This window comes from Phascolarctos cinereus, unplaced genomic scaffold (genome assembly GCF_003287225.1).
Source record: "Phascolarctos cinereus isolate Bilbo 61053 unplaced genomic scaffold, phaCin_HiC Scaffold_3;HRSCAF=262, whole genome shotgun sequence".
NCBI lineage: Eukaryota > Metazoa > Chordata > Mammalia > Diprotodontia > Phascolarctidae > Phascolarctos > Phascolarctos cinereus.
In genome coordinates, this window is record NW_027555736.1 from 161357300 (window position 1) to 161383106 (window position 25807).

General features: G+C 35.9%; 1 protein-coding gene across 4 annotated transcripts in view; it reads left to right on the plus strand.

The window, feature by feature from the left end:
* The window catches only part of MYO5A (myosin VA), a 220600-nt gene that overhangs the window by 87493 nt on the left and 107300 nt on the right, over positions 1 to 25807 (plus strand). For all 4 annotated transcript variants that reach the window (XM_020980968.2, XM_020980986.2, XM_078151253.1 and 1 more), the window contains exons 5-9: positions 5280 to 5436; positions 10889 to 11032; positions 15388 to 15469; positions 21142 to 21249; positions 22674 to 22780. In XM_020980968.2, coding sequence (XP_020836627.1) covers positions 5280 to 5436; positions 10889 to 11032; positions 15388 to 15469; positions 21142 to 21249; positions 22674 to 22780 — 598 coding nt within the window. The remainder of the gene's footprint in view (positions 1 to 5279; positions 5437 to 10888; positions 11033 to 15387; positions 15470 to 21141; positions 21250 to 22673; positions 22781 to 25807) is intronic.

The window sequence follows — 25807 nt, forward strand, 5'->3', positions numbered from 1 at the left end:
CCATTCATGCATCACAGTTTGTTAAACAATTCCCCAATTGATGAGCATCTGCTTTGTTTCCAGTTTTTTGCTACGCATATTTTGGTATTATATGGTGACTTTCTTTTTATCCAAGGCTTCATTGGGATATAAGCCTTATGTTGGAATCTTTGGGTAAAAAGATATGGACATCATAGTCACTTCACCTGCACAATTCCAAATTGCTTTCCAAAATACTGGCACAGTTTCATAATTCCACCAAGAATGCGCTACTGTGCCTATCTTCCCATAACACCTTCAATGTTGACTATCCCTTTGTATTGTCATTTTTGCCAATTTTCAGGATGTGAAGTGAAACCTCAGGATTGTTTTGATGTTCATTTCTTTTATTTTTAATTTGGAGCATTCTTTCATATGTCTGTTGTTAACATATGACCTATACTTGATGCAACCATGTTGGCTTTTAGTGATTACTACTTTATTTTTTAAGCATTCACAATACTTCCATTTAAGAATGGAATGTGGTCTAAATATCTCTCCAGAAATAGTAAACTCATGTTTTCCTACCTGGTAAAATGAGAATAAGAGTAATAGTAATGGACATTTATATAGTGTTTTTTAAGGTTTAAAAGTACCTTTGTATACATGATCTTATTTGATTCTTAGAACAACTCTGTAGGATAGATTCTACAGGTACTATTATTTCCATCTTATAGGTGAGGCAATTGAAGCTGAGAGGCTAAGTGTCCTGTTCATGGTCACATTGTTAGGATGGCATATTTAAGTCTATCACTCTTTCAGGCACCATGTAGCATGGCAAGAATATGAATACTTTCACTTCACACTTAATAGGACTCAATGAAATACTATATATAAAGAACTTCATAGCCATAAGATTTTCAATATTTGGATATATTGAGATATTTCCAATGTTTAGAAATACATAGAGAGGATCGATGATTTTATCTGTTATGAGGACTCCTTCTGTCCACATGGATGGCAGTCTTCAGGACTTGCTTTGGCTTAAAAATTCAACACTCTGTGGCCAGACTGTTGATGAGTTTTTACAGCTTAGTTGGTTCTAGCATTGTTGGGGTAGAATATGCCATCTGTCAAGTTCTTTACTTGAAACATTTGTAGATTGGTTGGACCTGCCAGAGCTTGTACTTGGCTTAGTCTTGGAGAGCCCAGGTTCATTGACCTTTAGGATAAAGAGGTTTTATAACTTCATAGGGTGAAATAGAAAGGCAAGTTATTCTCAGAAAAAAAAAATTCAGAGGAATCAAGATAGAGAGAGATGGGGAGATGAAAATGTGAGGAAGAAGAGGGGCATGATGTGCATCCTTCTGGTATATAACCTGACCTTTGGATCAGACTAAATTATTACCTATTTTTGCTACTCTTTGAAATGTTCATAGCAATTTAAAATAATTCTGTCTGCCCTGGGAAGAAGCTTTTATTTTCAAATTTTAACGCTTATTTTTGAAATAGATTTCTTTTCCCATGGAATCCTAAAGATTTTGTGCATGTCAGAATCAATACTTTGGTTTTAGAAATTTACTTTCAGACCTCAAGGATGTTGGCCTATCTATTGCCTATGTTTGAATTTCCCTGTGAAACAAACAGAAACACAAACACATTGCTAGATCTTTGTTCTTTTTGAATTCAGAGCTATCTCTTTTCTACACAACCAGAAAGTTACAATCTGAAACTGTTGAGGCAGTATGGTGTGGTGGAAAGAGCCCTGGGTAGAACACCAGATTGCCTGGATCGTAGCATCAGCTTTGTCATTAAACTAGAAGTAACATATTGCCTTGTGCAATCGGTCAACAAGCATTTTTTTTTTGGTTGCCAAATGGTGAAATGACTATATTTTATTTCTACCCACTACATTTCCATTTTAATTTTATGAATATTGCGAATTATAACACTCACATTAAAAACTCTAAAGGGGCTAATTTGTAAAAGCAATGTCTATCAATTATAAATTTTCTATGACATTAATAAAAGGGCAAGAACTAATTATGATGACTTCAGAAATGAAGATGCTTTGGACAAATCATTAATATGTTAAAATTATATTTTTTAAAATATGGCAGGTTCTAATTATGACTGAAATGAGATAATGAAAATGATCATAGTAAGGACATTAACCTGATGAGCTTCATGGTTTCAGAGTACAAGGTATATGGAGATTTTGCCTCCAATGGGTCCTGCTCCATTGCTTTGCGACAAGCATTTATTAAGTGATTACTGTTTGGCAGTCACTGGGTTAAGTCCTAGTGATACAAAGAAAAAGCAAAAATAGTCCCTGCCTTCAAGGAGTTTATACTCTAATGGGCAAGACAACATGTGCTTGAGTATAGAGAAGAGAAAATGGCAGATAGTTTTAGAGGGGAAGGCCATCTATAGGAGAAAGCCTTAGAATCGAGTGTTAAAGAAAGCCAGGAATTCTAAGAGTTGAAAGTTAGGAGGGAGAGCATGCCAGGCATGGAGAAGACAGTCCGCGCAAAAGCATGGAGACGGACAATAGAATGCTGGGGGTGAGGTCAAGCAAGCAGGCCAAGAAGACTGGACATGGGTTCAAGTATTGTATCTGATATATACTGTCTGTTTGACCCTATCAGGTCACATTAATCTCTCAATTCCCCAGACAACTAAGACTATACATTTTAGAACAGATGCTGATTTGCATAGAAAAAAGGAGCTTTGTCATCTGGGAGTTATACCTATGAAAATCACAAGTCTGGTCCCCCTTCTCCCCTCCACCCCCCCAAAAAAAATCCTTCGGCACATATCTTTTGGTTATCAGTTGATATTCCTAAAGCTCAGGAGGCATGGCCATGTCATTTCCTTGCTCAAAGAGCTCTTGCTTCTGATTGCTTCTAGGACAAAATAACAAATTGCTTTAGTATTTAAATCCTGTTATGTCTGTCCCAACCTCATTTTCCCACCTTATTATACATTGCTCTCCTTCACTCCCCTCTGCATTTTAGCCAAACGGACCTTCTAGCTGTTCTTCATGCACAAAACTCCTTATCCTTTTTCCGTGTCTTTGCACTGACTGTCTCCCAGGCCTGGAATCCCTTCCTTCCTCACATCCCCATGGTAGAATCCCTAGATTCCTTCAAAGCTCTGCTTACGTGCTTGTTCCTCCTGCCTCTTTTCCTGATCACCCCTAGTTGCAAGTACTTTCTCTCTAACTTATTTTGCATTTATTTTGTATACATTTTGTTTATTTATTATGTGAGTGTTACTTCCCTTCAATAAAATGTCAGTTCTTTAGGGCAAAGACTTTTTGTTTTTGCCTCTATTTGTACCTAGCCAAAGTGCCCACCACAGAGCAGGGGCTTAATAAATGCTTGTTGAAGGAATGAATTCATGCATGAATCACTGACCGCTTTGTAGAGCCACTGATTTGTTTTGGAGTGTTTGTCTTCTCTCTACAGCCATGTGGTAAGCCACTCTGAAGGCAGGAACTATGACTCACATGTCTTTGTATACTCCTAGTACCTAGTACCTAGCGCTGCAGCATCCAAAGGCAACTAGCTGGTCAGTAGATGGTTGTTGATTGATCTTTGTAGCTAGAACTCTGAGACAAAAGGGGGGGAAAGAAAACTCTCATTACTCAGGAAAGTTTTGAAAGGTATGTTTAGCTATGAACGTTCAAAGTAATTAAACATCATGAATATACTCTCTCTTACAATCCAGAGTGTTCCAGTAATATGTGGCAAGGCAAGAAAAAGCAACGCCCTCAGACCCTTTCCTGCAATTTAATTTTGAGATATCAAAAAAAAACCCAACTCCACAGAATTTACCCCAAATAAGTATCATTTAGCTTTTAAATAATTATACTTCATGTTTATGGGCACATGCAACTAAATCATTGTGCCTTGAATTATGAAAATATATCTGTGATGCCCAATATCTAATATCCAATATCTAATAGCCAATAATGATGATGATGATGATGATAGCTAGCATATATATAGTGCTTACTATGTGCCAGGCATTATGCTAAATGCTTTGCAATTATTATCTCATTTGAGCCTCACAACAACACTGGGAAGTAGGTACTATTATTATCCCCATTTTATAGATGAGGAAACCAACAAACAGGGGCTAACAGTGACACACAGCTTGTAAGTGTCTGAGGCCAGATTTGAATTCAGGTCATCCTCACTGTCTATTGAACCATCTAACTGCCCCTGATATAAGTAATCTACTAAGATTCTAAAGATATAATGAATTTACTAATATTTCCTTATTGGGGGTAGGAGGGTGGAGTTAAACCTCTATTATACATTTTAAGAAAAATAAGTCAGCAAGACTAGAATTTTTTATAAAATGTGCTTCAGTTACAATCTAAATTTTTTTTAGGCAAAGATTTTGAAATCCTCTCATTTCCCTTTCCTGGCACAGAAAACCCCAAATTTACTAATCTGGAAATTAGGAAATACTGCATCTCATTTTTTTTAAAAGGGTCATCCATGTCCGTGGAAAACATCTCCAACTTTTGGCCTTTTAGAGTATTGCCATTAAAGACTTTTTTTCAAAGGCAAATTGCATTTTTGCAAATATAGGTATAAATGATGCCATTTCTTGGTACCCTATGGTCTCGGTGGAAATTTGCCTCTCTTTTCTGGGCATCCATCACGGTCAGAAAGGGGAATCCTCTATGCACCAGGAATGTTCATTGAAATAAGTTATGAATTAAGTCATTGTATGAATGAATGGAAGGTAGGAGAGTAACTGCACTGTGATTAATACTGTGTTAATGGCATATAAAATATTCTATTTTTTTTAACCAATCTAGCCAGTATCTGAACCATTTTCTTCCCTGCTTGTATTAAGAAAGTCAAGAGAGTTTGAAATGTAGACTCATTCTTCGGCAGCTACCAGTATACAAGTAAATGACTCAAAATTTTTTAGTAATACAGACTTTTCCTATCAATTTCTCTGCTAAGGTACCAGAGAAACAACTCCTACCTTTTTTTTAGATTGGTGGCCATATTATTTGTTTGGCACAGAATAGTACGCACATACTTTGAAGCATGTGTGCAACCATTCAAAGAGCCTTTGTCTAGACCCATTCACTCATGGGAGGCCATGGCAGATGTTTATTCATTTCAGCACAGTGCTGGTGGTTGTTATTAAGGAATAGACTGGCCTCATTCATTCTTATGTATCTCAACATGAATAAACTTGTAGAAGTGTGGTATTTTCATTTGGCCAGAAAATAATACTGTCTACAATCAGGCTTGAGAAGCAGCTGGAGATTAACAGTCTTTGTATTTCAGGGATGAACGGAACCAGTCCATCATTGTAAGTGGAGAGTCTGGTGCAGGAAAGACAGTCTCTGCTAAGTATGCCATGAGATACTTTGCAACTGTGAGTGGTTCTGCCAGTGAGGCCAATGTTGAAGAGAAAGTCCTGGCCTCTAATCCCATTATGGAGGTAAGGTAGCAGCATCCTCAGCCTTTACTGCTGAATGTGGTATTGCTCTTGTTAACTATGCCTGAGATAAATGTGAAGTATATAAATAATATCGCACTTCAGGATAAAATAAGTAATAAAATCTGGGGTCTGTTTTTTATTATTTGGAAAATGAAATTATGAACATAGAGAGGGATATAGGAAATTAGTGAAAATTCTTATAGTCAGACATTTTCAGTAAGGCTAATGTCGCCACAATGAGCTTAAGAAATGTTCATATATGCTTAGTTTAAGTTAAAGATGTCAAAATTTTTCACTAGTAGGCCACAACATTAGAAATTAATATGTGTTTGGACCACATGCATTTAATTATAAAATTAGTTGCATTCAGCTGTAATGACAATTAATATTTGATCTAAGTGTATTAGTGTGACACCTAATGGCAGTCACTTACATGGTAATAGAATTAGGCACATGGTTATACCTTACTGGCCCATTTGTTTATATCTACTAGTTAAATCTGTTAAAACATTTTTATTTTGCTGAAAATCTTAGGTAAGTTGTACCTGAGGTTATATTAGAAACGTATGCCTTATACTATATGCCCCATGAATTTCACCCCAAGTTCACTCATTTCCTATAAGTAGAAAGGAGTGATGACTCATCTTGTTAAAGCTTTTATTTTTCCAGACAAATACATTGTCACATCTAGTTTACGATATTCTGGGAGCCTAAGTCTTTGGATTCACTGAAGTTCTCCTCAGCCTAGGTTAAATGAATGAAATATGACTTGTGATATTTGGTGGTGTTATCTATTCTTATTTATACTTTTGCAAATATACTGGATTCATTACTACTGCTTATAAATTAATGAGTTACAGGAGGGTCTTGCTTTTATTGTCTGCTTCTGCAGTATCTAGTTAGACTGATTCCTGCCTTTCTCCCCCTGAAAATGTTATTTCTTATAATAAATGCTGAACTCAGGTTTCACTGTCATGACTATATTACAGTAATTAAAATTTTTTCCTCCCCTTTTTTTTAATACCTTAGCTAATGTTGTTATTTTCTTGTCTAATATCATGATTTTAGCTCAGAGAAGGAGATAAAACAATACTATTCTTTTTAAAATGTTTGAATTATAAGATTAGTAACAATATGAGATTTGTTGGAGGAAGAATTTTATAAAAGAGCATATTTTAAATAGAAATACTTATAAGTAGTAGAAATGTATGGGCCAGAGAAAATGGTACTTATGTTGTAGGTGAGAGAATTTAAACATTTCAATAATAGTATTTCCAGGATTATTAATTTAGTTATGTGTTTAAAAGGAAAATGGCTATTTTGGAAGAAGCACAGTTAAATGAATAAACAATAGTACTCATTTGGATTCAGAGAAGTGAATGCTTCCAATTAGAATTTCATACCAATATTTTTTATCCCTTCTTTCTTCTTCGTCAAGCCTTTCTTGTCACCCAAAGCACAGATGAAGTTAAAACTGATCTAACACAACTGGGGCACAAGGGGTTTTTGCAGTAGTCTTTCCCAAGGTAATTGTGTCTGGTTTGCAGTGCTGTGTGGAGTTTGAAAATGATGACATATCCTAGTCATCCTTAGGATTGTCCCTTGGCTCATCCTGATTGCCACTTTTGTTGCGATGTAAAGGCATAGATCTGTGGGGAGAGTTGAGCAGTTTCCTGTGAGAAATGGAAATGTGGTTGAAAATAGCATGCAAATGGAAGAAAGCAAAAAAAATGCCTATTTTGAAAGAGAATGATCAAGAATTTTAGATATCTTCACGTTTTTGAAGCAGATGTTCTTATTCATTTTCTCAGAGGGTCCATTTCAAATTCTGAACAAGTGATGGTGGATTCCACCTTTACTACCATTGGTGAAATAGTGACTTGTAGAACTAACTAGTTGTTGGTTTGGATTAAGAAAAAACCAAAGCTATATTTTGCTTCCTCTCATTGTCATGCCTATTTCTAGCTTAATTTTAAAAATGTCATCTCAGCACCTTGAATGGCTTGCCATGACTGGGTTTGTATATCATTCAGGTTGCTGGTCCTAATATGAGAAACCTCATCTATAACCTACACCAAGAAACATTGTCCAGTCTACTTGTATACCAATCAGATTTCTTGTGGTATGCTGAGTGGGAGCTAGCCCCTGTCAGGGCCTTCTGACATTTGAGTGGACCCCGTGAAGGATACAGGGGCTAGACTATACAACAGATCAGAATGATTTGTTCTGAAATGTCTGGAAGCTCCCTTCAGAAACCATGTTCATTTTCCTTTCATTTCAATTGTTCTCCTGTTGCTAGGGATGATATAAAGCTTTGGGTTGACCATAGGGATTGCAGAGAGAGGGGAAGGAGGAAAAGAATGAAAAGGTGGAAGGATTAGGTAACTGGATTTAACTGAATGCTGAACCTGCAAAAGGAACATGGATTAGGAATAAGGGTGAAGAGAAGTATTTTTTATTGTTAAATAACAGATCTGGGACCTTTCTGTTTGAAATTTGAAAAAGGAATATGCAGCCAAAGAATGCAGAAAAAGGGGTTACAGGGAGAAAGGTTGTATTGTGCTTCAAAATTTCATGTCTGTGTACCAGGTCTGTCTAACTATGTTATGAACAATGTCAGGCATAGAACTTCAGTCCTTTAGTTGGGATAATAAATATTCAACAGATAAGTTCCTGAAGGAATTTATCCTGTTGCTTGTAATTATAGGGATTGTAGATTTAAAGCCTTAGAGATCACCTAATTAAACGTCTTCATTTTATAGATGAGGAAAGAGGCTGAAAATGACTTGCCAGGTCACACAACTATTAAGTATCTGAGGCAGGATTTAAACTCAGGTCTTCCTTTTTTTTCTCCCCTTTTTTAAAAAAAATTTATTAATTTATTTTGATTTATCAACAATCACTTCCATATGCTTTTGAGATGAAAATTTTTCTCCCCCTTCCTCCCCAAGACAGCGTACAATCTGATATAGGCTTTATATTTACATTCCTATTAAACATATTTTCACATTAGTGAAGTTGTAAGTAAAAATTAAAACCAATAGGAGGAACCATCAGAAAGATGAAACAAAACTCAACAGAAGGTAAAAATAAGTGATAGTGATTCAACTTCCATAGTTCTTTCTTTGGATGTGGAGAGCGTTTTCCATCCCGAGGCCTCTAGAGATGTCTTAGATCCTTGTAATGCTGAGAAGGGCTCAGTTTAACAATATTAGTCGTCGTGTAACATGGCTGTTACTGTGTACAAAGTCCTCTTGGCTCTGCTCACTTCACTCAGCATCAGACCATATAAGTCTTTCCAGGTTTTTCTGAAGTCAGCCTGTTCATCATTTCTTATAGCACAATAGTATTCCATTACATTCATATACCACAACTTGCTCAGCCATTCCCCAATTGATGGCATCCTCTCAATTTCCAATTTTTTGCCACCACAAAAAGAGCTGCTATGAATATTTTTGTACATGTGGGTCCTTTTCCCATTTGTTTGATCTCTTTGGGATATAGCTGTAGAAGTGCTATTGCTGGATCAAAGGGTATGCACATTCTTGTAGCCCTTTGGGCATAGAAACTCAGGTGTTCCTGACTCCAAACCCAGCACTTAATCTATTATGACCTTGGTTCTTACTGTACACTATTTATTTAGACAATAATGAACAAAGATGTATCTGATGACTCTGTTTTTTCACATTATTTTTTCCTTTCCCTAACTTTAACCCCTGATTTTTTCCATTCAGAAATGGATGTGGTAGAAAATCATGGTAGTGTTTGAACTCTAGTTCCCCATAATTTCAGCAGCCTTGTTTAATCTGAGAGATTAATTGTAGAGATTTTTATCTTCATTTACTTTAGAATGTAGGCTTATGGAGGTTGAGGACTATTTATACATTTTCTTTGTATCCCCAAGTCTGAGTACAGTGCCTGGCACTTAATAAGCTCTTAATAAATGTTTCCTTATAAATTGATGTATAACATTGACTCATTCAGAGGCTCCTCAAAATCAGTTGCAGATTTAATCAAAGTCTAGAACTCCTAAAATTTTTCTTCTTTTAGCAGTTTTTTGTTGGTTGGAATAAACAACTACTTCAGAAGACTGGTGTCAGAATTTTAAAAACGATTGATTGAAAGGTGATGTCTACATTTGCAATTTCCTTTTAATCAAAATGTTCAGGTTTGAGGTTTAAAATCATGGAATCCTATAGCTTGAAAAGATCTTAAAGATCATTGATTTCAGATTCCCTATTTTTAAAATGAGGAAACAGAAACACAAAAAGCTGTGGATTGCTAGAAGTAGGCTTGCTGGAGATCTTATTGCCAGATTCTAGTTAGAGCTAGAATCCCAATTTGGAGCTCCTTACTTCCATTTATTTTCCTTGGCCCTACATCAACCTAAATTCTGAAAGTGCCTTCATCCAGGGGGAAAAAAGACCAGGCACATGCTAAAGCCTGTGATCACATATGTTTCCCACAAGGTTAGATGCAAGTTTCAAGGGCTTGCAAACCTTATTCCAATGCAGAGGACTGTGACAAAAATAGATCACTAAGCTTTGTTGAATTTGTAGATTTTAATCCATGAAATTTCCTGAGTAAAAACATTTATAAGGTGGCCAAATTACTTTGTATTGTTTCTTCACTATTTTTACTTTGTTTTAAAAGAAAAAAATATAGATTTATATTTTCTAAAATTATATTGTAATTTGGAAGATATGATATTCTTTGTAACTTTCTAGTAGAAATAAGATGATGCTTTTCATTATAGATATAAATTATCATACTTATAGACAGACTTTTTTTCCCCCTTTTTTTGGTGAGGCAATCAGGGTTAAGTGACTTGCCCAGGGTTACACAGCCAGTAATTGTCAAGTGTCTGATAGACTTTTAAGCCAAGTTTTATATAAACTTTGTTTAACAGTGAGTGATTATTTGCAAATAATTACGTGAGTCTGTGAGCTCTTGGGGATTAGTAATGATAGTTTACAAGAAAACTTGTATTCCAATAAAATATGCTTTTATTTAAAATAAAATATTTGGATGAGCTAGGTTAGGTTCTTCAATGTAGGCAGCAGAGAGGAACCTGCTTTATGGGCCAAGAAGATTGAAACCCAATAGCCAAGATGCTTTGGTGACTTCTGTTTTGCCCTCTCCCAACCTGCTTTTATGTAGAAAAGCTTTCTGGTTTTTATAGACATTATGGTTAAATGCTTTTTGACAGTTACTCAATTGTTAGCCACAAGTTTTTCCTCAGAGAAGTAACTTGTTAGATATAGCCTTATATAGTGAGTGAAATTGGGAAACCATGGGCAATGATTATCTAGAATTACAAAAATGGTGCCCGTCTAAAGGTGAAGGTGCCTTTCCAAAAGCTGGGCCCTGTTGTCTTCCAGAATCCTCTTATAAATGTTAAAAATTCTTGATATATTTAAACCATTAAGTTCTTCTTTCTTTTATCTCCTAGTCAATTGGAAATGCTAAAACCACGAGGAATGATAACAGCAGCCGTTTTGGGAAATACATCGAGATTGGTTTTGATAAGAGATATCGAATTATTGGTGCCAACATGAGAACTTATCTTTTAGAGAAATCCAGAGTGGTGTTCCAGGTAAGATGGGTTGTATGGCTGATATTAGTTTAATATGTGGGAACAGAAAATTAATTCATTTTTATGTGCTATTAGCATATTATGAGAGCCTATGTGCTGTAATGGGTAGAGTTTGTCTTAGAGTCAAGAAAACCAGCGTTCAAGTCCCATCTCTGACACATAAAGGCTATATGACCTTGCATAAGTCATTTAACTTTTAATTGTCTAGGCAGCTCTCTAAGGCCATAAGTTACAGATGATGGTAAGGGGAGTTTCCTCAGTGGAAGTTCCCTATATCAATGAAATCAAAAGTTTCTCTCCTTAACTCCCCAAAAGCATACATACACACACACACACACACACACACACACACACACACACACACAGATATGTATGCATATATATATGCATGTATTTGTGAGTTTATATAAAAATAATAGATAACATTTATGTAACACTTTAATGTTTGAGTATACTATATGATATTATCTCACTGCATTATCCCAAGAACTTATGAATTAGATGTTGTTAAGATCCCCATTTTATAGACGAACAAACTGAAGCTAAGAAAGGTTAAAGTACCTGCCCAAGGTCATACAACTGATTTTTCTCATATATCTAAACATATGCACGTGAATGCATCTATACATGTACATATATACACGTGCATGAAACCATGTATGTATGTATGTATACATGTATATACTTACTGACTTGGAGCATTTTGGGGGGAAATTTTTACATATTTTTTTCTAATTACATGTAAAAGCAATTTTTAACATTAAAAAAAGAAGTTTGAGTTCCGAATTCTCTCCTTTCCTCTCCTCCCCCCTGCTTGAGAAGGCAAGCAATTTTTATATATATTATACATGTGCAGTCATGCAAAACATATTTCCATATTGTGAAAGAAAACAGACCAAAAAGAAACCAAGAAAAAAATAAAGTAAAAAAAAGTATGCTTCAATCTGCATTCAGACTCCATCAATTCTTTCTCTAAAGTCAGCAACATTTTTCATCATAACCCCTTCACAATTGTCTTGAATCATTGTATTGCTGAGAGTAGCTAAGTCATTCACAGTTGATCATCACACGGTATTGCTATTACTATGTACAATATTCTCCTGGTTCTGTTCCATTCATTTTGCATCAGTTTATGTAAGTCTTTCCAGGTTTTTCAGAAAACATTCTAATCATCACTTCTTATAGCACAATGATACAATGATATTCCATCACAATCATATCCCACAACTTCTTTGGCCATTCACCAATTGATGGCCATACCCTCAATTTCCAATACTTTGCCACTACAGAGAACTGCTATAAATATTTCTGTACATATAGATCCTTTTCTGTTTTCTTTCTTCTCTTTGGGATATAGATCTGGTAGCGGTATTGCTGAGTTGAGGGGTATGCACAGTTTTGTAACCTTTTGTGCATAGTTCCAAATTGCTCTTCAGAATGGTTGGATCAGTTCACAATTCCGCTAACAGTGCATTAGTGTCTCAGTTTTTCATAACTCCTTGGAGCATTCTTTCATGTGGTTGTGAATACTTTGCAGTTCTTCTTTTGAGATCCATTTGTTCATATCCTTTGACAACTTATTTATTGGGGAATGGCAGTTAGTCTTATACATATTTATTAATTGTTTAAATACCTTGGACACCAAAACATTATCAGAGATATATGAGAAAAAGGTATTTTCCCATTTGACTCCTTTCCTTCTTATCCTATGTGAATTATTTGATTTTGTATAATTATCTCTCTTTCTTGTTTGGTTAAGAATACATGTCCTACCTATACCTGTGAGAGGTATATAACCTGCCTCCCTCCATTTTTTTCAGTAGGTTTTTTAACTGTAAGGTCATGTATCAATTTAGATGTGTGACCTCATACTATTCTAGAATATGGCATAAGATGTTGGCCTAAGCTTAATTCACTTCATTCTTAATCAGCTCTAGAATATATTTTGCAAACTTTTTCTCCTCCGCAATTCCATTTCCCCCACACTTCAAGCAGATGACCTAGTCTTACTTTCCTGAAAAAATGGAAGCTGTCCAATATAAATTTCCTTAACCTTCTTTCATTCAAAACTTCTGAATATTATTGTTAATTGTCTCCTCGTTGATAATAGAAGAGATGTCCCTATTCATCCCTATGGTTAATTCCTGTACCTTTGATCTCATTCCTTCCCATCTCCTCCAGGACTTTTCTCTAACACTCATGCTATCTCTCGCATGTATCTTTGATTTGTCCTTTACCTCTTACCATTTGTCTACAAACACTTATGTTTGCATAACCTTAAAAAAAGACTTATTTTCACCCTTCTATCCTATCTAACCTATCATCTCATCTCTCTCCTCATCTTTACTGCTAAACCTCTTGGAAAAAAAATGTCAGTAATCTACTCCCTCAAAAATAATCAGTACCCCAAATGCAGTTAACTTTTTCAGGCCTCAGCCTCCTTGATTTCTCTCCTGATTTTCACATAGTTGACCACTCCATGCTACTGGATATTCTTTCAATTTTAATTTCAGAAACACTCTATGATCCTTATTATTCTATTGTTTCTCCAACCACCATTTCTTTGTCTACTTCATAGTGCTTTATCTTTTTCCTGGTCCTTTGGGTGTTCATATGTTTAATCTTTGCCCTCCTGTTTCTTTTTCTATATTCTTTGCCTCAGTAATCTCATTCAATTAACATGATTATGCAAATGACCCCTAAAGCCAAATATCCAATCTCTACCTTTTTTCTAAGCTCTAGATCCACATCTCCAGCTGCCTTCAATTATCTTATTCTTCGTGTCCCACCAGGACCTCAAGCTCATCATGTCCAAAATCAAACTTATTATCTCCCTCCCCCAGACCTGTTTCCATTGTGTTTCAATATTGATATTTGTCACACAGGGATTCGTCCATTCTCCTGTATTTGAAATCTTGGGTTCTCTTTGATTTTTCCTTCTCCCAAATCCATTGTATCCAGTTTAAATAGGTCCTGTTATTTCTACCTCCACAAAATCCTTTGCAATTTTCCCCTTTCCCCATCTTAGTCTATGACCTCATTAGTAATTACTTGTACTATTGTAATACCCTTTCCAGTCAGTCAGTCAGTCAGTTGGTAAACATTTACTCAGCTCCTATTATGTGCCAGGCACTGTGCTAAGCTCTAGGGATACAATGAGAGGCAAAAGACAGTCCCTGCCCTCAGGGAGCTCCCAATCTAATGGGGGAGAAAACAAGCAAACAAATATGCACAAACAGGCAATATAAAGATAAATTGGAATAAGAGGGGGAAAGGTGCTAGAAATAAAAATTTTAACCATAACATAGTCCCCCTTCCAATTCATCCTTTATCCTACCACTACTAGAATAATTTAGAATGTACGCTCCTTGAGAGCAGGGACTAGTTTCATTTTTGTCTTTGTATTCTGAGTACCTGGCACATAGTAGGTATTTGATAAGTATATATATATATGGATTTATTGAATCTTATGCACAAATACAGTCATGTCATTCTTTTGTTCAAACGTCTTCAATATCTTCCTAAAGCATCCTAAGTGATGTTCAGACTTCTTTCCCTGGATTTCAAAGCCCTTTATCACCTGGTGCTACTCTGCTTTTTCAGCATTATCTCATATTATTATCCTCCATGCACTCTTCCACTTCAGCTAAGCTGAACTAGTTGGTTAGTCCCCTAAATGTATCATGTGATCTTATAGCCTGTCTTTGCTCACATTGTTCCTTATTCCTTGAATGCCTTCCCTTCTCTATCTTTGCCTGCTTAGTTCCTACCCATCCTTTTAAGTTTAGTTAAATGCCAGCTCCTCCATAAAGTCCTCTTTGATACTAAGTTCCCTGACCTTCTCTCAGTTGCTAATGGACATCCATCTCAAATCACATATGGAATTTTATAACTCTCTAATATAGTGTCTTGTAATTTTCACTTGTATATGTTTGTGTCTTATCTTACCATAAACTCTGAGGGCAAGAATCATGTCTTGTCTAAATTTTGTGTCTCCTCTTGTACTTGGTCACTTATAGAATTCTATACCAGTAAACATCGATCTTGAATGAATAAGAGCTGTAACTTTAAGCTAAAACATAGTCATTGCCTTTTTTAAATTGCATATCATGTATTAAGCTTTTTTCTAATCAGCACAAACAAAATATCTCAGTCAAAAGTATAGTATTTGTACATGAAGGGTCATGATACTTATATTCAAAATGGAGACATTGAAATTTTATGATGTAAATGAAATTGAGAGGTTAGGAATGGACTATGTTCATTTCACCAAATCGTGAAATTAGAAAATATTTCATCATTCAGTTTTCTGAGTTTGATTACTGTAATTGAAAAATCTTTTCTTTTTTTCAAAGGCAGAAGAGGAGAGAAACTATCATATCTTTTACCAGCTGTGTGCCTCAGCAAAGTTACCTGAATTTAAAATGCTACGATTAGGTACGAAAATGACATTTGGGGATCTGATATTATTTTCCACTTATATCTGGGTTAATTAATTGACTTCTTAAATAGGAAGCTGTTTCTGTGATAGCCACTGGGAGGAAGCAAAGTTTTTTTAAGTAGAAGAAATGCATTTTTGAAGCAGTACTTGAAGAAAATTATCCTAGCACCTAATTATGAGACAGATTAAAGTGAAGAGTGAATAGAGGCAGGGAAATTAACCAGGAAACTGTTGTAAAAATCCAGGTAGGAGGTGATAAGAAAGGAGCATACTAGTGTAGTGGCTGTGGGGATGGAAAGAAAGGGCAGATCTAAGAGATGTCAGGGAACAAGAATTATCAGGGCTTAAGGATGACCTAGAGCCCATAAATATTCCTCTAGAATCTATATAAGGACCGAGACATTGACCTAAAGCATATAGTAGCATTTTAAAAACTAAAAACAGCATATAGCCACCATTGGTTGCTGCTCAGAAATGACTTTTATAGAAGAGCCATCTTCCCTAGTGGTGAGGTTTTCTTTTAAAAAGAAAGAAAAAGTTCTTCAACACTCTACCAGTTAGTTAATGTTCCTTTATTAGTAAAGAGCTATATCAAGTAAATTAACAAATAAATGTTTGGTAGGCTAAAAAAAAACCGAGTTTTTAAACTGATTGTCTTAAACATTTAAATAATCCAGTACAATGCTGGGAACTACTTAAAACTCAGTGGCTTTCATTAAATATTAGAAATCTGCAGTGATGTTCAAGAATAATGATGGCTTCCCAAGATGCTCAGAGTAATTCCTGACCTTCAGCATGGGATTGGGATTGCTCACTATACTCAACAACAAGCTGGTAGTCCCCTAGGCAGCATTGAGCTAGGAATCAGAAGAACTTGATCCTAGTTTCATTTTTGCCACAAGCTACACATATTGTCCAAGGGTGTCCCAGTTTTCGAGTCTGGCAACTATAAGCTAACAAATTTAACTTGGATTCCTGGAAAATTCTTAGAATATTAAAAAGATGTTTAACAAAATCTAGAAAAGGAAGCAATGATCATGAAGAACGAGCATGACATGGCATGTTTAGCTACTCTTATCAAGAGAGCTATCCAAGACAATTCCAAAAAACCCATGATGAAAAATGCTTTACACTTCCAGAGAGAGAACTGATGAACTCTGAGTGCAGATGGAAGGATACTTTTTTCACTTTCGTTATATTTCTTGCTTTTTGGAGGCTTTGTTATGTTTTTGCAACATGGCTGATATGAAAATGTGTTTTGCATGGCTTCCCATGTACAATTGATGTATTGCTTGCCTTCTCAATGAGTGGGGGAGGGGCAGGAGGGAGAGAATCTGGAACTCAAAATGTTTTAAAGTGAATGTTAAAAAAAGAAGGTAAAGGGCACAATTTAAAAAAACAACTCAGAACATGTCATGGTAAACAGACCTTATCTCCTTTTTTTTTTTGACAGAAGAGTGTTATAGATATAATTTACCTAGATTTAAATAATGTATTTGGTAAATTTCTCATGTTGTTCTCATGGAGAGATGTGTCTAGAGACTAGACAATAGTGAAGTTAGGTGGATTCATGAGTTGGTTGTACCTAAAGAATAGTCATTAATGATTTGATGTCACCTTGAAAAATCTGCAGTGAAATTCCTCAAGGATCTGGGCTTGGCCCTGTGCTGGCTAACATTATTGTCAATGACTTAGATAAGGCATGCATGATATGCTTATAAAATTTTCAGGTGATACAAAACTGGGAAGGGTTAGTGAACACACTGGATAAAAGATAGGATCCAAATGATCTTAGAAGGTTAGTATTGGGCTAAATCTATTAAGTTAAATTGGGATAAATGTAAAATCCTACATTTGGGTTCAAAAAGTCTACTTCACAGGTGTAAAATGTGGACATGAGAGAGAGATATTATTAGACAGTTCTTCTGAAAATGATTTGGGAGTTTTAGTGGACTACAAACCCAATATGAATTAACAATGTGATATAGAACCTGAGAAAACCAATAGAATCTTAGGCTGCATTAAGAGATGCATCATGTCCAATACTCTTGAAGGGCTATGATGGGAAAGAAAGATTAGATTTATTCTGCATGGTCCCAGAAGTCAGATGTAGGAATAATGAGTAGAAGTTGCAAAGAAATATTTAAAGCTTGATGTGAGAGGGGAAAAAACTTCCTAACCTTGAGAACTATTTGAGAAAAATGGACTTCCTTAAGAGGTAGTGGCAGTGAGTGCCTTCTCAGAAAGAAGGGAGAGAAAAGTCTTCAGAGAAAGGAAGGAGCATGTTGTAATGGGAATTCTTATTCAGGTATTCATTGCGCTAGATGGCCTCTGTCTGAGGTCACTTCTGACTCTGAAGTTCTGTGATTCCAATTCATTCTGTGTTTCACTGACTCTAGGGGGACTAACCCATTTTATCTATACTCCTGCCTAGGACTAGTGAGTTCCATAAGTCATATCTTGACATCCTTCAGGTAGAGCATAGAGTAGCCTGAACTAAGGAAAGTATCATAAGATAGACTGTTTATATGTTGTAGGGGGCAAGGTTGAGGGATAGAATTTGGGGGACTCAGGATTTAGGGTAACTCTTTAACATTATTAAAATAATTTAGAAAATTGTACTAGATAATTCATTAGTATTTTTTCCAGTATTTAAATTGTGGGCTTAAAAACAAACCAGATAGAGGGATAGTCAATCAGTTACCATTTATTGAGCATCTACGATGTGTCAGGTGCTATTCTAAGTACCACAAAGAAAGGAAAAAGAGTCAGACCCTTTCTCAAAGAGCTTACTTACATTTTGATGAGTAATACAACATGCAAACAAATATGTACAACTAAGATATTTAAAGGATAAATTGGACAGAGGGAAGACACTAAAATTAAGGGGGAGAAGGAAAAGGTTTCTTACAGTAGGTAGGACTTTAGCTGAGACTTGATGGAAGCCAGGGAAACTACGAGATGAGGAGGGAGAGAGTTCCAGGCACAGGAGACAGCTAGTGATGATACTCTAAACTAAGAGACCGAGTATACAATGTGAGGAACAGTAAGATAGCTAGTGTTGCTGGATTGCAGGGTATATGGGAGGGGAGGGGATATGAGGGATGAGAAGACTGGGATTGGGTGAGGGAGGAGGGGAAGGATAGGGAGAGCTTTATAAGCCAGAGGACTATATAGTTGATCTGGAAAACAGTGCATAGTCCAATGCCAGTGGAGATTACATAGTAAGAGAAATGGTTCTCTCTCTTATATTAATAATCAATTGTTGAATTAGGGCCAAGATTTTTTCAGACTCCTGTAGGCTGTTCAGTCTTTGAAGGACGTTGTTGATCCCAAATCCCTGAGGTACATGCCTCCCAAATTAATTAAAAATCAAAGGTATAATGAATCCAAGGTGTTTCTGGCAGCACTTGCCCATATTGCATCACACAACTTCACTGCAGCCTTGGTTCTGAACACAAAGCATACACAGTGTGCTGCCAAAACAGAAAAAAGGGTCTTGAGTGGAAAAAGTTTAAGAAGCCCTCATCTAAATTGCCCTGAGGCTGGGAGTGATCTGGGAGTGAGAGTGATCAGAGTCATGTCCCCTAGCCCCTCATTTGAACACATCCACCGTTCATTATGATAATCATTCTTCTCATTAATTGTTAACCAATCAAAGTTGATTGCTACCCTCAGGAACACCCACTCTTGTAAGGGCATATAAACATTGAGTGGGTTCCATGAAGAGTCTTTGGCATTTGAGAGTGCTGCTGACCCCTTATCTGTTAACATAATTAATAAAATGATTAATTACTCAGAAACTATGTTTCTTGAACTTTTTATATGTCACAATGGCTAGTTAGAATTATACAGTGCATTGATTAGATTTTTACTTTTGTTTAAAACAAAACATTGATGTTACTTTACTTGGATTTATATTTCACTTGGAGCCTATTATGGTTAATGGTGAGTAGGACAGAAATCAATTCCATAAATTTTTATTGAGAAACTTTCTGGTTCTCATGCTAAGGACTGAAAAAAGGGCTAGGGAGGGACAAAATAGTTAGACAGAACCATCAGGATATCTCTAGCTTGAGGAGACTTCATATAAGTAATTGCCAAATGAATGGCACAGAGAAGTGATTTATGAGAATGAGGTCACTTTACCCTTGGGCCAATCTCAGGGTAGACTCTGGAACAGGTGAGATCAGAGCTGAACCTCAGAGGACAAGTAGGATTTGAACTAGTAGAGAAGAGGTGTCTGGACAAGGTATGAGCAAAAACACTGAAGTCCCCAGAAACACAAAATAGGAGTAATCTGGTTTGCCAGGTAAGTGGAAGATAAGTATGTTAGCCCCGGATTGTAGAAGGCCTGGAACTATATTTGATCCTGTAGGCCACAAGTCCCTAACTAGTACACTGGGATCTACTGATTGTTTTTGAAGCCCTACCTGATTGGTACTGCCAGAATCTTCCACACTGTAGTTTTTTAGGATTTCCATGAGGAGAAGATCATACTTAGCAACAGTAAAGTCTTAACTCCTGTCCCCTGCTTTACTTAAAAACTTTGCTGTCATTGCTCATGTCTCTGTCCTTCATGAGTGTGAGGCTGCAGTGAAAAGAATTAAATTTAATTCAGCAGATAATTACTTACTGTGTTCAAAGCACTGTGATAAGAACTGAGGGAAATATGAAATTCTGATAAGACACAGTCCCCTATGAGGCTTAGAGTCATGTAGGAAGATATGACACCTATAAAAACAGTTCTAATATACAGTATTAAGTTATGATAGATTCTTTCTTACAAAAAAATGACTGGAGGTCAAGTCAAGTCAATAAGCATTTATTAAGCTCTTATTACGTCCAGACTGTGGTTAAGTATGGCTTACTGTGCTAAGTTGTTCAAATGCCAGAAGAAGTAGAGATAGTTTCTGCTCTCAAAGAACTGAAATAATAATGAGGGAAGACCTCAAAAGACTTTTCAGAAAGCTGAAAAAAGGCTTGGGGGGAAAGGGAAGAAATTGAAAGTACCAGGACATGGTAGACAAAGTCCAGTGGAGATGAGTCAACAGCACAGCCTGAAGAGGAATAAAGACAGAGTCGATCTGTGTTTCCTCCTTCAAAGTGAAGTTTTGGGAGCAATTAGTTAATCAAAGGGAGAGGCTGCAGGGGTATAGATATTCCCAATGTGAGAGAGGGCCCAGGGTGAAGTGAGCTTCCAGGGTGAAGAGGTTTCTATGGCATGATAGAGGAAGTCCTGTGGAGATGAGTCAGCAGAACCACCTGCAAGGCAGGGTACCCCCAGACAAAGAGTTAAAGCAGTAGTATACTACTGTGGCTATTACAATTATATGGATATGGAAAAATAAAGGCCTGACCCCGGGAAAAGGAAAAGAAAGGACAAATTCAAAAGTAGTGATTCGTTTGGGAGCCCAAGAAGAGAGAAGAGTAGTCAAAGGTGATTAGAAAGTTTTGAGCCCTGGAGAATAAAGAAGTCAGGAAGAGGAGTTAGTAATTAATTCCATGGCTGGCATAAAGGAGCTGCTTTTGACAGAAATTTTTTTTCATAACACTCACTTGGTTTTGGAAGGGGATTGTAGATAAAGAATTTTGGGAATGCAGTCATTCAAGAAACATTTTTCTTAGCACTTATAAAATGAAAAATTCTTTTTTACTTCAATTTCAGGAAATGCTGACTACTTTCACTACACAAAACAAGGAGGCAGCCCTGTAATTGATGGAGTTGATGATGCCAAGGAAATGGTGCATACAAGGCAGGCCTGTACTTTGCTAGGTAATTTTACTTTGGTCTTGAGACTCTATGATCCACAATTTACGTATGCAGAACATGACTCATGTAGCTCTCATCTAGAATGTTAGCTTGGTTTATGTTAGCTGGTGAGTAACATTGATAGTCATAGTCCCTTAGAAGAACAGCTCTTTTTTCTTTGCCTCACTGCAGCTATTTCAGGATTTGTAAAAATTCAAGTGAGTGCAGAACCTAAATCAAATGAACAGTTTCAGATTTAATTTCTGATGTTTTGAGGAACAAATATGATATCGCTGCTATACTGACAATCTTTTCCCTAAGTCTTACTGAAATTGCAGTCATGCTATTTAACTTTGTTGTTTGCAAATAGTGTTAGGTTTAGAGGTTAATAGTGTAGTTCTCTACTTTAAAAAATGCACAGCTTTTAGAAATGAACTATTTTAGTGCATCAGAATATTATTAACTTATAAATACTATAGTACCCTGAAAAGTAACCCCAGTTTAATTTACTTTCTAAGTGAGTTTCCTCTTTGAGAGGAATTTCATTGCAAATTAATAGATTGTGAATTTGAAATATTTAATGTAAGACTAGGTAAAAACAAAAAAATGGACAAATTCATAACATCTAAGAGATAGAAATATTTACTTTAGATTTAACTCTTAATTAGCCACATTAAGGGGACGATTCTGCTGGAGACATGGATTATGTAATTAAAAATACTTTATGTTTAGCTATAATGCATTTTGATATTTTCATTCAAATGTAGTTATGCCTAATGTTCTGGTAAGTCATGATTAGAATTAGAAAAAGCTGAAAAGCTGTCTTCAGCTTGCCTCCTTCCATAGCTCCGTTAGGAATGGACAGCGTCATCTGTTGGATTGATATACAACATTAACTTGGCCAAAACTTTCTTCATTTTCTAATCTTGTACTCTATGATTTATACCATCCTTAGGGCTTACAGGGAAAAAAAATTGACTCCTTTTGGGCTTCAGGCCACAGTCTGAGTAAGAATAAACAGAGACATTGCTAATGTCTGCAAAGGGCTTGTGCTCAATATGTTATTATTATTATAATTAATTATGTATATATTATTATATATAATGAATTATATTATTATTACTATAATTATAGAAAATGAAAGGTCTAATATGTAGAGAAGTTAGGGGTTTTGTTCCTGAAAGTTTGTGTGTGTGTGTGTGTGTGTGTGTGTGTGTGTGTGTGTGTGTGTGTGTTTTAACCCTTTACCCTTCTGTGTCTTTATAAGTCTCTGTGTATGTCTCTCTGAAATTATGTATGTTATGATAATGTTAACAGAGTTGAAAGTCTGATTTACTGTGTTACCATGTATATAATCTGTATTGATAATCAGGATTTGCCTGTGTGCCTAAAAGTCCCTTTTGTGAAATTTGCTGCTTATTTAGTATACTGTTCTAATATTATTTTAGGAATTAATGAGTCCTATCAGATGGGAATTTTCCAAATACTTGCTGGCATCCTTCACCTAGGCAATGTTGGGTTTACTTCCCGGGACTCAGACAGCTGCTCAATACCTGTAAGTCTAAAACATTTTAAAAGTGATTGTGGTTGCATTTTGGGATTAATAATGCTTTTTGTCTGGTTTGGTTTTTTAAATGAAAACAAACATACTTAACATCTCTTTAAGAACATATTAGAGAAACAGCTCCATGCAATGACTTGAGTACTGACCTAGAAATAAAGAGACTTGAGTTCCAGTCCTAATGCTCTTGTTTTGTGACCTCATGAAAGCCTTTTAATCTCTGGAATAATAGTGGAAAACCTTCAGTCTACAAGCAGATTGTCCTTTAACTTAATCGTTTTTGGTTGATGGGGCAGAGTACCATCTGGTCTAAGTATCATTAGCAAGAAATAATATCTCAATTTATGCCTACAGTTTTGACAATACAATATAGACTTTAAAGTCACTAGTGACCTCCTTTTTAGAATGCCCACAAAAGGCCATAGGACCTTAGAGACAATCTCTCACAGTGGTTCTTAACCTTTTTTGTGTCATAGAGCCCGTGGACTGTCTGGTAAAGCCTATAGACCTCTTTTTGGAATGATATTTTTTAATTCACGAAATAAAAGATCTGGGACAAAGGAATACAATTATGTTGAAGAGCAGTAATCAAAATATTTTTTTAAAAAGCAAGTTCAATGGGCCTCAGGTTAAGAACCTGTGGTCTCGTGTTGTCTCTTAGTTTCTAAAGTGCTTAATGCAGTGCCTGGTACATAGTAAGCACTACATAAATGTTTCCCATTATTATTATTATAATTATAGAAGATGAAAGGTCTGATATGTAGAGAGGTTAGAGGTTTTCTTCCTGAAAGTTTCTCCTTGTGTGTATGTGTGTGTGTGTGTGTGTGTGTGTGTGTGTGTGTTTTAACCTTTTATTCTTCTGTGTCTTTATGGGTCTCTGGTATGTCTCTCTGAAATTATGCATGTTATGAGACCTTTTCTTTGGGTGTCTTGCTTTAATCTCTTTTTCTTTGTAGATATCTCTCTCTGTTTGCCTCTGACTCTCTGTGTTTCTGTTTTCCTTTAGTATTATAGGATCAAAGATTTAGAGTTGTCTAGTTCAACCTCATTTTACAGAAAAGGAAAACTGAAAACGAGAGAATAAGTGACATGCCATGGGACATGTAGGAAATGTGAGAGCCAAGATTTGAACCCAGGTCTTCCGACTCTAAAACCATTGCTCTTTCCACTGCACTAGAGAATAATAGGTTGTGACATTTTGGGGCTTTCTTGCCCTTGTTCTTTCTCTGTGTCATACTCTCTATCTTTTTCATTATCATCAAAAAAAGGTAGCCCACCAGTAGCCACGAACACTAAATCCCATAATTACTTTGCCTAAGCTCAAGGAATGTAGAACTCCTATAGATTACAAAACGAGTGAAACAGAGCAGCTCTGCTTAGGCTAGGCAGTGTAGCTCTTCATTTTTCTTATTCCTCTCTGTATTAATCCTTTAATTGATCATAGAACTAAGATTTTAAAAAAATTTATTTTGTATTCTGAATAGAAATTTGTTCTCTGATCCTGATTTTTAAAAGCTTGTGAGTGTAACCCTTTTTTCCCCTTCTGTCACAAAAAACAGTGGCAAACATGAAATGAATTTTTAAAGTGTTTTTCATTTAACTTGCTCTTGATCAATAAGAATGCAAATTTTTATTCTTTTCTGAACTTTTCAAGAAGATAAAGAAATATGACATGTGAAGTTACTTTGGTATTTGAGGAGGAAATCTCATAAATCATTTAGATAGTAAAATTATATTGGACAGTTTGATTTGTGGCGAAAGGTTTGACCCACATGGAAGGAATTTTTTTTCTTTCATTCTATGATCATATATTTATAGTGACCTTAGGCAAGCCACTAACCTCTGGGTCTCAGTTTCTTAATCCATAAAACAATGAGTGGTATTAAATGATCTCTCTAATCCCTTCCAGCTCTGAAGCTATGTCCCTATTACCCCTTCTTTATGGTCTTTGGTCCAACACAGTTCTAGTCACTAAATTCTCTTTGTACCCATGCTTATATTTCCTGACCTCATATGATAATTTTGCAAAAGATGGTAGGGTTGAGACTGTATGAATTTCATCTGATTTAGGCCTTGATTTCTTCTAAAGAAATCTTATAGACCACATTTTTTTTTCAGGTGAACTCATTGATACCCATATGACTAACTTTGCCTTCACACTGAATTTTCCCAAATGTTTGTAATTTTAAAAATCAAGACTATTAATACAAATTTAAAAAACATGTGACATCACTCTAAGTCTTTTTTTTAAAGCATTAGTATACTTCCCTTGACCTTAAGATATGGAGAAAAGATTGTTCTGAGAGTAGACCAGTTATGCATTTGATTTGAAGCATTTCCCAGGAGTCATTCTCATCTTCATCCCTCTCTACTCCTTTGAATTTCCGTCTTTCTTTTTTAGCCAGAACTTTGTTGATTTGGCAGTGATTAGAACTGGTACAAAAGCTATGTAGAAGCTTCATAGCCTTTGTAGGAGATAAATGAGTGAGATGAGTTGATATTTAAGAAATATAGTCCTGCCATGTTCATGTTCCAGTCATTCTAAGAATGTGTATAATCAACCTAAAGTATTTATGCCTTAAAACAAAATGGTTACCAATTTAGTTTGTAAGTATTCTCTAAATCTAAGTTATGTAGATAAATACACACATATACCAGTTTAACTTGTCTGACAGAGGTTAATGACCTGTATTGCTTGATTGTACTACATATTTTTTCTAATGATGGAAGTGTTTTCTAGCCTCATGTTTACAAAATCTCCCCCCCCCCCCAACAAGGGAACAAATCAGCCAACTCTGTGGCTCAGATTCCTTAAATACTGGGCAAGATAACTTGGGTAGCTTGGGTATCCTTATCAGAGTTTCTAGTTCTTACCATATTAGTGTTTTCATATTTTGCTTGCTTTGTTGATGGATTTTTCTGATCTATTAAAAGTTCTTTTGGGAATTTTAGTCTTCTGTGTTTGGGGTTGCTGTGATTTTGATGATGCTGATCCAGGATTTAGTTGAATGATTTAACCCT